Source organism: Myotis brandtii, unplaced genomic scaffold (assembly GCF_000412655.1).
Source record: "Myotis brandtii unplaced genomic scaffold, ASM41265v1 scaffold165, whole genome shotgun sequence".
NCBI lineage: Eukaryota > Metazoa > Chordata > Mammalia > Chiroptera > Vespertilionidae > Myotis > Myotis brandtii.
Genome location: NW_005356042.1, coordinates 16,605,013 through 16,616,524, shown reverse-complemented (window position 1 = coordinate 16,616,524; position 11,512 = coordinate 16,605,013). Strand labels below are relative to the sequence as shown.

Genomic DNA, 11,512 nt, shown 5'->3' with positions numbered 1-11,512 from the left:
ATTTTTGTGCACCGGGCCTCTAGTAAATAAATAAATAAATAAATAAATAAATAAATAAATAAATAAAATATTCCTATCACATTTCTTTCATGATTCCCACTGCGTGTTATGTAGTTCAGGCTCTAAGCACCTCCTGGGTCTTGCTTTTACTGAAGACTCTCTCTCATCCCAACAGATTTTGGACCCAGACAATCTTGTTGGAGTTGTTCAGATTGAAAACATCATGATCATTGCAGAGTCCTACGACATGGCCTTGGACATCACCTTCCCCAAAGGTGTTTAGCAGTCACATCTTCTGGTGCAGTGTAGTGCAGGGTGACAAGAACTATACTGGGTGGAGGGTGACGTATCCTGAGATGGGGATCTTTTGGTGCAGTATAGGCGGTTATTGGAGGAGGGGTAGAATTTCAGTAAATAGTAACGCGCGCCCCAGAGTGATGTTAGCAACATTACAAGAATCTCAGTTTGTCCAACTGGAAACGACGGCAGGGGGAGAGGTCATGTAGATACAACATTTACAGAGCTCTTTTCTGAGCAGTCATCTGAGAGTGAGTACCATCTTCCTGCCTGTATTAGTTTTCTATCACTGCTGTAACAAATTCCCACAAACTTGGTGGCTTCAAACAATAGAAATGTCTTATCTTTCAGCCCTATGGATCACAAAATCCAAAATGAATGTCACTGGACTAAAATTAAGGTGTTGGCAGGGCTGCATTCCTTTCTGGAAACTCTGGGCAAGACTCCATCTCCTGGCCTTTTCCAGCTTCTAGAAGCCACCCCCATTTCTTGTCTCATGGTCCCCTTCCTCCATCTTCAAAGGCAGGAATGTTGGGTCAAGCCTTTCTCACATTGCCGGGTCTCTGGTTCTCCCATGTTTGTCTCCCTCTTTCACTTTTAAGGATTCTTATGATTATATTGGGTCCTTCAGAGAATCCAGGATCATCTCCTCATGTTAAAGGCCAATGATCAGCAACCTGAATCCCATCTGATACCTTAATTCCCCGTTGCTATGTAAACTAGCATATTCCCAGGTTCTCTTGGGGCAGGAGTGGCATGATTCTGCCCACCACATGGCCCCATCACCCAGCTTAGATAGAGCCTTTGACCATGCCCTTTTCCACCTCCCTCCTTTCTCTGATAGATCTCAACAAGATTCATAGAATGTTAGAACTACATGTTTGCCTAGATGTCATCAGTCTCATGTACAAAGATAGTTACCACAGCATTATTTATAACAATGGAAGAGTGGAAATAATCTAAATTTCTATCAGTAATGGAATACTGTTATTATAGGAATAATACTGTAAATTATGGAACAGCCATATCACGATATATTGTGCACCCATTAAGATCACATTGAGGATGCCCTGGCCAGTTTGGCTCAGTGGATAGAGTGTCAGCCCACAGACGGAAGGGTCACAGGTTCAATTTATGTTCAAGGGCATGTACCTTGGTTGCAGGCTCTGTTCCCCGGCCCCAGTTGGTCAAGGCACGTGTGGGAGGCAACCATTCAATGAATCTCTCTCACACCAATGTTTCTCTCTCTCTGTCTTCTTCCCACTCTCTCTAAAAATCAATGGAAAAATATCCTGGGGTGAGGATTAACAATAACAACAAAAGATCACATTGATGAGGAGTTGTTAATTATGTGTGGAAATTGTTATGATGTAATGCTAAGTAAAGCAATACAAATTTATATATAACTAGAGGCGCAGTGCACGAAATTTGTGCACGGGTAGGGTCCCTAGCGGCTGCCTGCTGCTGGCTGCCTGCCGGGGCCTCCTTTCCCCCAACTGCCTGCTGCCACCACTGCCGCCACCACAGGCGGCCAGGGCAGGGTCAGCCATGGGGAGGGGCCGAGGGCTGTTGGCCGGCCAGCCCCGCCCCCCGGTGGAACGCCCAGTGGAACTCCTGGTTGAGGGGACAATTTGCGTATTAGGCTTTTATTATATAGGATATCCCAACTCTGTACACCATATGCTTAGTGCAAAAAAATTGAATACTGGGAGTTTTAGCCACTGGGAGACATAAAAGGACAGTGATCCTAGGATAGAAGCCAGAGGGAGCTGCCCCATTGAATCGGGTGCAAGAGCAGTGTCTGTTGTTTGCGAAGATGCAATTACAAAAGCTTTTCTAGCCATGATGTTTTCAGAAAGCAAATTCTCTGAAATTATCACCATGGCTTTTCCACGTGACATGCAATAGGAAGTCCCCCTGCTTCTTGTTCCCACGCCCACTTATCCTCCCCATCCCGGCCCTGGCCTCTGCAGGAGCTGAAGGAGGCCTTGATTTTGGGACCGTGAGAGTCCTGGAGGAGGTGAAGCAGCCCCTGCAACTGAAGAACCGTGGGAAATATGAGATCATGTTCAGGTAACCTGAAAACCATCCGGCATGTGGTCATCTGTGTCCACTCCTGGGGAGAAAAATGTGTCTAGGAGATTTTTTTAAAAATGTTTGGGGCAATCATAAGAACCATCTCTGCTTTTAGCCTCTCCTGGTTTCAATGAAGGGAATTCCAACTGCTAAGAGAGCAGAGATGCTCACACTGCTCTCAACTCTGCGGCTTTGTGGAGACCCTTAAGGGCCCTCTGAAGGCACCTAGCGCCACGGGGCCTGAGGGGGAGATGCTGTGAATAGGAGATACTGGGAGGAGGAGGTCCTGGGGTAGAGGGAGAGACGGAGATGGGGAACCTGGCCTCAAGCTGCCCTGCCCTGTCTTCAGCTCCTCTGTTTCATAAATTGGCATTCTACATAAGATTTCAGTGGGTAGATGTTCCAATTTTCTTGTTTAATTTTAAGAAGCACTGTTTGTATGCATTCCTAATGGCAGCCTAGAGGACTAGAGGTTCAGCTTGTGCTCATCTCTTGAGATTAAAAATCTGGTGATAGCCCAGCCAGCGTAGCTCAGTGATTGAGTGTCAACCTATGAACCAGGAGGTCCCAGTTCTATTCCTGGTCAGGGCACATGCCCAGGTTGCTGGCTTAATCCCCAGTAGGGGGCATGCAGGAGGCAGCCGATCAATGATTCTTTCTCATCATTGATGTTTCTCTCTCTCCCTCTCCCTCTCCTTTCCTCTCTGAAATATATATATATAGTGATAGCCAGAGGGAAAGGGGATGTGGGGATGTGGGGAGGGGAAAATGAGAAAAGGTAGGATAAATGGGAATAGAAAGAGATTTGACTTTGGGGTGGTGAGCGCACAATGCAATATGCAAATGATGTTTTATTGAACTATACACTTGAAGCGTGTATGGTCTTATTAACCAATGTCACCTCAATATATTCAATTTTTTAAAAATGAAAGACTAAATAAAGGAGTTTCCTGAGAGAGGAAAGGGTGGTGCTTGGGGGGAGGGAAGAGGTCACTCAGGCAGGGTCACACGAACCTCAGTGGCAGTGCCAGCACCCACGGCCAATCTATTTCTATGAAAAGTCATCCTTCCCCCAGAAGAATTCACAGCTGATAAAGGGACTTCCCCTTCACAGATTTGGAAGAAATTCAGTGCATTCATGATAGTTTTTTTTCCGCTCAGAAAATGCTGAAAATTCGAGAGGTGCCACTTCCATACCACCATTAGTTAGAACCATGTATTGGAATAAATAAATACAAATGAAAGCTTAACCGACGTAAAAGAAAGCCACTGGCACTCAGGCATTAATGCTGCATGCAACTGTGCCTGTTGGCGAGTTTTGTTTCAGGTTAAGGCCGGGTGTTAGCTCCGCTCTTTCAGGTCGCATGGAAGAGCCACCCTCTGGTTCCAGCAGGTGGTGAGGGGATTGTGCGGGGAGGTGAGGGAGCGCAGGCGCCTGCAGGCAGCAATGGCGTGACCAGGTCCCCTGGGCATGAGGATGACATGCAACTCCAGGTGTCCCATCTCAGCTGAAGTTCCTGTTCCTTCTCCAGTCCCCTGCCATTTTCATGAGTCAGCTCACCTCTGTGGTATCTCACCTCACCTCCACGGGGCCACAGCCCCCCTTTCTGAAGGCCTCTCTTATAGGGCTCCTGCCCCCCGCTTTCTCTTCTTTCCTGGATCCCCTGTCTTCTGCGTCACTGTTTCTTCTGGGTGTGTTGCACCCAGTCTCAGAAAGGGCAGTTGGGTGGGAGGGAGGGAGGGAGATGAATTAATATAGTTGATCCTTATCCAGCATCAAGTGTCCCTGTTGGACAGAGATTTCCTGCTAGGGCACCACTTCACCACAGGCTGGAGATGGCTGTCTTTGCCTCAAGTATCACTCACTGGCCCGGTCAATCCTGGCTAAGGATGGGTAGTCACAGAGTGCAATGCACAGTGGACACTGCTAGGCCAAGTAGTTAACCAGGGCCAGAGGCATGGCAGGCACTTAACAGTCTAGAGCAGCGGTTCTCAACCTGTGGGTCGCCAACCTGTGAGTCGAGACCCCTTTGGGGGTCGAACGACCCTTTCACAGGGGTCGCCTAAGACCATTAGAAAACACATATATAATTGCATATTGTTTTTGTGATTAATCACTATGCTTTAATTATGTTCAATTTGTAACAATGAAAATACATCCTGCATATTGGATATTTACATTACGATTCATAACAGTAGCAAAATGACAGTTATGAAGTAGCAACAAAAATAATTTTATGGTTGGGGGTCACCACAACATGAGGAACTGTATTAAAGGGTCGCGGCATTAGGAAGGTTGAGAACCACTGGTTTAGAGTCTGCTCTCTAGTATCTTGGGTTCCCTGGATAATGACTTATACTAACCTTTATTCTTATCTTCCAGCTTTTCTGTGGACTCTGTAGGCATTACATCCACCAATATAAATTCTATGATCTCAGTCCAACCCAGGAAGGGCTCAATGTCCACAACAGATAAGCCCACAAATGTCCAGGTGTTCTTCCGCGCAAAAAAGGAAGTGAAGATAGAGCAACAGCCAATCCTGCGCTGTCAGGTGAGAGAACTCAGTGGCAGGCTTGTGGGACGCATGGAAAAAAGAAGAGCACATGGTCTACCCATGCTCCAAGGGGGGAAAGGGAGGGCTGGCCTGGGTGGCAACCAGAGAGGATGCACCAGCGTTTGGTCCCCAACTAGTAGGTCCAGGTAGGTCAGGTGGGAGGTAGGCAAAGTCATCAGAATTGAGAGCGCCAGAAAGGCAATGTGGACCCGGCTCTTTGGGGAGCACCTGAGACAAGGAAGCCGAGGTTAGTCATCAAGTGCAGAGGAGGAGTGGGGAAGTGAAAACAGGAGGCAAAGTTGGTCTGTGTCAGCCATTTTCAACAGGTGTGCCCCAAGAATGTTTAAAACATGCAACACCTAGTCAGGGGCACTGACCTCTTTTCCCTTAGACTGTCAACTTAAAAAATGACAACAGCCAACACAACAATAGCCATCTAGTGTGAACGAATCAAAATTATACCTATTTTTTTTGTCAGATTGGCAAAAAAATATATTTTTTGGTGTGCCGCAGAATTTTAATAATTAGTGTCTATGAGAAGGTTGAAAATCGCTGGTCCATGTTGATCCATGCCATGGCTAGTTTGTGGTAAGTTTTATGTTAGTATTTTCTAATATTGTTGATGCAATAATATAAAGAGAATGAAAGGAACATGCCTTCATGCCAACGAGGAAAATAGGCAATGAATTAGACAGTCAGTGGAATTCTGGAGCTATGCCGGTAGCTGATGTCTTCCCAATCCTCCTTTCCTTTCTAGATCATTGAGCCCAATATGACAGACGGGACTGAAATCATTGCCAGCATCCCAATTAGGCTTTCTGTGAATGCAGTGTTCTCCAAATACAACATCAGCCCCTCCTCCATCATCAACTTTGGGGCTCTGATCTGTGGCACTCGTAAAAGCACCACCTTCACCATAGAAAATCAAGGTGTTACTGACTTCAAGTATAACCTCTACAGGATGACAGGGGAGAGCTCCATTCCCCAAAAGAAAGCGTAAGACAGCCATTTGCTTGACTCATGCCATTCCCTAGTTAATTAGTGCTTGATATTTTACAACGAGCTTTCATATATTTTATCTAAATTGCACCTTATTCCCTGTTGTGAGTGAGATCATTAAGAAATGACTCATGCGCCCTGGCTGGGTGGCTCAGTTGGGTGGAGCGTCATCCCATACACCAACAGGTGGCTGGTTCAATTCCCGATCAGGGTACATACCCAGGTTGTGGGTTGGATCCCCAGTCAGGGCGTGTGCAAGAGGCAACTGATCACTGTTCCTCTCTCTCTCTCTCTTCCTTCCTCTCTCTAAAAATAAAAAATGACTCGTCCAAGATTATCCAAGAAATCACACCAGTAGATCTCAATTGTGAACCCACATCTCTGACTCCAGATTTCACATACTTTCTAATTAATTAAAATTGTTTTATTCATTAACTTATAGTTGACTTTCTAATAAATTGGTTTAAATCAGATATACATACAACTTTACATTGTTTGTAGTTGTTTTACACTTTTGTGGATAGCCTCTTTCATTTTGGCAAAGTATTAAGAGATTTTTTGTTAAACTGTCGAAAGTCTCTATCTTCCTCATTTAATTTCAACCTAATATTTTACTTATTTTATAATAATTTAATAATGTTTATAGATATTATAATACAACTGTGTGTTGCTTTAAATTGTCTTTTATTTATTTTTCACTTTAGCATGCACAAATTCATGCAAAATATTCAAAAGAGGATAGAACTTTAGTTGTTCTATCTTCAGTTGGTCATTAAGCAAGTGAATGCTCAAATATATAAATCTCTCAAAAGGTTAGAATTGCACCTCAAATACATTTGGATATTTTAGGGGAAATAGCCTCCAGGAAAATTAATTGTTGGGTAAACTAGCTTCAAGTGAAGTGAACAGTTACCCAAGCTTGTGTTTGTGCTATTCTTTAAACTACCTCTTAAAAATACCATGACAGCCCTGATCGGTTTGGCTCAGTGGATAGAGGGTCGGCCTGCGGACTGAAGGGTCCCAGGTTTGATTCCGGTCAAGGGCATGTACCTCAGTTGTGGGCACATCCCCAGTAGAGGGCGTGCAAGAAGCAGCTGATCAATGTTTCTAACTCTCTATCCCTCTCCCTTCCTCTCTGTAAAAAAAATCAGTAAAATATATTTTTTTAAAAATACCGTGACTGCCCTGGCCAATTTTACTCAGTGGTTAGAGCATCAGCCTGCAGACCGAGGGGTCAAAGGGTCTATTCCTAGTCAAGGGCACATTCCTGAATTGCAGGTTCCCCAAACCTCAGTAGGGGCGTGTGCAGGAGGCAACCAATCAATGTGTCTCTCTCATGCCAATGTTTCTCTCTTTCTCTCTCCCTCTCCTCCCTCCCCCCTCCCTTCCACTCTCGCTAGAGATCAATTGGGAGGGGAAAATATCCTCGAGTGAGGATTAAAACAAAAACAAAAAAAGAGCATCATGACTATAAATGTGAAGAAAGGGCCAGAATTTAATCTATTGACCATTTCATTTTTTTAAATGAGATCAGGTAAAAGATTTGATGTCTACAAGTAATTTCTACACACTGCTTTCCAAAGAACTCAAGTAAACATTTAAAAACTATTATTCTCTTGCAGAATAATTTTCAATGTCCTTATGAGTCATATGTAATAAGTACAATTACTGCATAATTTTCTCACCGTTGTTAAATGACTTTGGCTAATGGTGAATGCTGACTATACTACCCCAATGTCCTCTTTAGGCAAAAAAAAAGGGGGGGGGCCTTCCCCCATTCCTAGGAGAAGGGACCTTGCAAGCAGACAGACAGGTGGCATTTAACATCACCACCCCCATCTAAGGGTGTATGTACTCTTGCTTCTTTAATTAGTGTCAGCCACACAAGGACTTTAAGATCCCGGGAAAGCGAGAACTTCTACAAGGCTACCCCTTCCAGAGCAGCCAAGTTCTCAGAAACTGTTCAGAAAGAAATAAACATCACTAGCCAGGTAAGGACCCTTTCCCTTGTCCAAAGAAACCCTGTAAGACCACCTTCCAACTAGTCCTTGCACAAACACTCCCCTCCCCAGGATAGCAGGAATGTTCAATAGTTATACTGAAATACCACTTTCATTTTAAGACCAGGTGTTAGGGCCTTTAATTTGGATATCCTCTTTTGTTTTAAAACCTTCATGGGCTCCTCACTGCCTTCCGATTACATTTCAACTCTTTATATATATTATATTTAGCAATCTTTTGCTCATAAGAAACAGGAGCCCATTAAGACTGGCTTAAATAAAAGGAAATTCAAAGACACCTGCTTCTGGTAAGATGGAGTTAGATATACTTTTCCCTACCCTTCCCAAACCAAGTACAACTAAACCCCTGGACATTACGTATAAAACAGGCGGAGAGAAAACAGATCAGATCAGTGAGGGTCCTTGGGACCCAATGAATATCACGGTGGTGAGTTCCCTGAGTTTTCTTTTTGCCTCATATATCTCATCGGGATGCTGAAGGAGCCGGCAACACAAAAACATCACCAGGCACAGATCAAAAAAAAGGCCCCAACAAAAGCCTATTCCCACTGGCCAAACAACCAGGACAAGAGCAGCCTAGTAAACCAGAAATCTTTAAATAAGACCTGTCCTATGACAGTTGAACATGACAAAACCTAGGATCCTACCGCACCATTGCTAGCAAAGGACCATGGGAAGACTCTCACCCTATCCAGGTTGTGAGGAGGTGCCTCAACCCCCGGCCAGAATGGTGTCCCAAGAACACCCAGGGGGTAGCCAGGAGTTTCCAGACCCTCCCCCCCTCCCCCATTGTTAGTGGAGACACCACATGGGAGCTTTGAGTTTCACCTGACCCAGTGGTAACAGACGTTTCTCCCCCATGCCCAGTGGACCTCCCCACCCAGGCAACAACAGGACAGTAAGGAAGCTCTCCTCCCCCACCTTGCCAGGGAGGTAGCTGTTGAGGACTAGTGGGGAGCTGGAGCCCCCACCCTTGCCTGGCAGAAATGAGCAGTCTGAGTGGGGGATTGGACCACCACCCCCACCTGGGAGTGATGAGGCAGTGCTTCTCTCCCCCTGCCAGAGAGGTCTCGGAGAAAGCCAGGTCAAAGAGGTTTAAGTAAGATCCAGAGTCTTGTAATATAACACCCAAAATGTCCAGGTTTCTCCTGAAACTCACTTGTCATACCAAGAGCCAGGAAGATCTCAAACTCAATGAAAATAGTCAAGCAACATATGGCAACACCGAGAGGAGAGTGCTGTTAGGATTATCTGACAAAGACGCTGAAGCAGCCAACATAAAAGTGCTTCTGTGAGCAAGTACTCACACTTGGAGCAATTGAAAACACTGTAAGTCTCGGCAAAGAAAGAGCAGCCATAAAGAAGAACCAAATGGGAATTCTGGAATTGAAAAAAAAAAAATAAGCAAAATGTAGAATTTCATGAAGGGGTTCAACAACAGAATGGAGGGCAGATTCCCACCTGGGTAAGTGTTGTAGGATGTGGAACGTGTCTGTCCCCGAAAGCCCCACTCAATCGTGATTGGTCCAAGCAAAAGGAGTTATCTCTGTGCTTCATCTGAGAACTTGCTGAGCCAGAAGCACTGAGAGATCCCCTCCCTGGAGAACCCCCAGGCCCTCCCACCAGGAGAAGAGCTGAGCCCCAGAGGAAGCCTCTGGGGGACCCCCCAACAGTCCCTCTTGACACCTTCTCACAGCTCTGGTAGAAGGGCTCAGTCTCTGTCACCCGCTGGGCTCCACCCCTCCCACAATCCCACTGTTTTCTGCAGGCTCGCTACAGCCACGGCATGTTCTCCGTGTACCCTGGGTTTGGCTCCATCTCTGCCGGAGGCATACAGACCCTCACCGTTGACTGCGTGGCTGACCCTGTGGGGAAGTGTGAGGAGTTTATGGCGATCGATATCTCTGACCGGGACCCCAGAGACCACCCTGGTGGCATTCCTTACAGCCTGTTGGCAGAAGCCTGTCTACCAGGTACTGAGCACTCAGATGGGACCGCATCCCTTACAAGACCTTCCTCTGTAACAGCCCCTCCCCCGTGCACATGTGGAGCAAACATGGCTGGGCGGCTACCTTTGGGGCCTTAGAACTTCCTCTAGTCACATCTTCAGCCACATTTCTCCCTAAAGACCTACAAGGCATGCACACCTACAAGGGGGTGTGCAGCTTTAAACTCCTAGTCTTCCTGAGTTTGGTCTGGGCTTCTCAGATGACCAGGGTTCTCTGGGAATCGCGGTTCGATGGGATCTGGCACAAGTCCCGTATCCAGCCTGTTCGTGGCCAGGTCACTCCCTGTGGGCAACACGCGCACGGAGCACAGTGCCGGTGACTGACGAGCATGCTGCAGCTTTCACCCAGCGGATCTCGGACGGAGCACGGGGAGAGCTTTTGCTTTGGCTAGAGGCGCCCTGCAGCCTCGCACCAAAGGGAGCCAACTGCCTCCTCCTTTCTTAAGCCCACCCCAGATCCTGATCTGACCCCTCCTTGCCATGGGGAGGAATGGTGGTTGGGGTCTGGCGACCCACAAGATCAGTATGAAAGAAGTTAGACTATGTCCCATCACTCACACCCTATCTCTCTTCTATGCTTGTCCTTTGTCGGAATCCAAACCTCCAAGTGAGGAATTAGAGAAAGCAGGAACTGGGCTACCGGGCTGCGTCTAAGTCTTCCCTCCACTCCCCAGCCTTCGTGACGGACAACAACGCCTCCATATTTGAGGAGCACCAGATCTGCAACAGTACCAACCTGTACAGCATCCTGCAGACCACAGAGAGCAAGGGGCTGTTTGTGGAGGATGAGAACAAGTTCATGTTCAGCCATGTCATGGTGGGCCATCAGGCCAAGGCTCGGTTCAAGATGAGCAATGTGGGGAAGATCTCCTGCGATGTGACCATTGTGGTTAAGCCTGTCTCCAACAAGGTAAGCAGCCCCCCTCGGCCCCAGCCCACCGGTGTTGGCTGAAAGCCGGGGAGAGAACTCTTGGAAGCCCCTGCTCTGGAGCCCGTCTACATCAGTGGGGATTATCTGACACTCAGGCCCTGCTGGAAGTTGTAGGGGGAAACTGGACAGACCACAGAGAGCAGGGGGCTGGGCTGTGAGGAATTTTCTATATATTTTTCACAGTGAAATAGAAAATTCAGGATGACAAGAGAGAGGGCTGAGTCAATAGGTTTCACTCACCCTTCACTTCCAAGCAGAAGTGCTACAGATGCTATAGTCTTATCTCCGCTGCTCAGTTCTCTGCCCCAAAGTAGAATCTTGGCCCAGGTGTCCTTGTGCCCCAGAGCTGGCATTGTTCACATGGCTGGTGGTGGTGGGGGGACCACCCAGAGGGTTGGCCCAGCCTAGAGCCAGAATAGAGTATGCATTCCCAGGAGGCTGGCACCCACCACAGAGGGACAGGGTTTGGGAGACTAATTCCTCTTATGACTTCCCTCACGCCCCAGTGATATCCAGTCATTATTCTTTGACTTTATTTGGGACACAAAGGAGCAGCTAGTTCTTCCTTATTTTGTGCTAAAAAAAAAAAAAAAAAAAAAAAAAAAAAAAAAAAAAAAAAAGAGGG

General features: G+C 46.6%; 1 protein-coding gene across 1 annotated transcript in view; it reads left to right on the top strand.

The window, feature by feature from the left end:
- The window catches only part of HYDIN (HYDIN, axonemal central pair apparatus protein), an 84,651-nt gene that overhangs the window by 27,491 nt on the left and 45,648 nt on the right, over positions 1-11,512 (top strand). Inside the window, exons 15-21 of the mRNA XM_005862644.2 lie at positions 176-275; positions 2,271-2,370; positions 4,757-4,925; positions 5,686-5,924; positions 7,801-7,918; positions 9,717-9,921; positions 10,631-10,866. Of these exons, the coding sequence (XP_005862706.2) occupies positions 176-275; positions 2,271-2,370; positions 4,757-4,925; positions 5,686-5,924; positions 7,801-7,918; positions 9,717-9,921; positions 10,631-10,866 (1,167 nt within the window). The remainder of the gene's footprint in view (positions 1-175; positions 276-2,270; positions 2,371-4,756; positions 4,926-5,685; positions 5,925-7,800; positions 7,919-9,716; positions 9,922-10,630; positions 10,867-11,512) is intronic.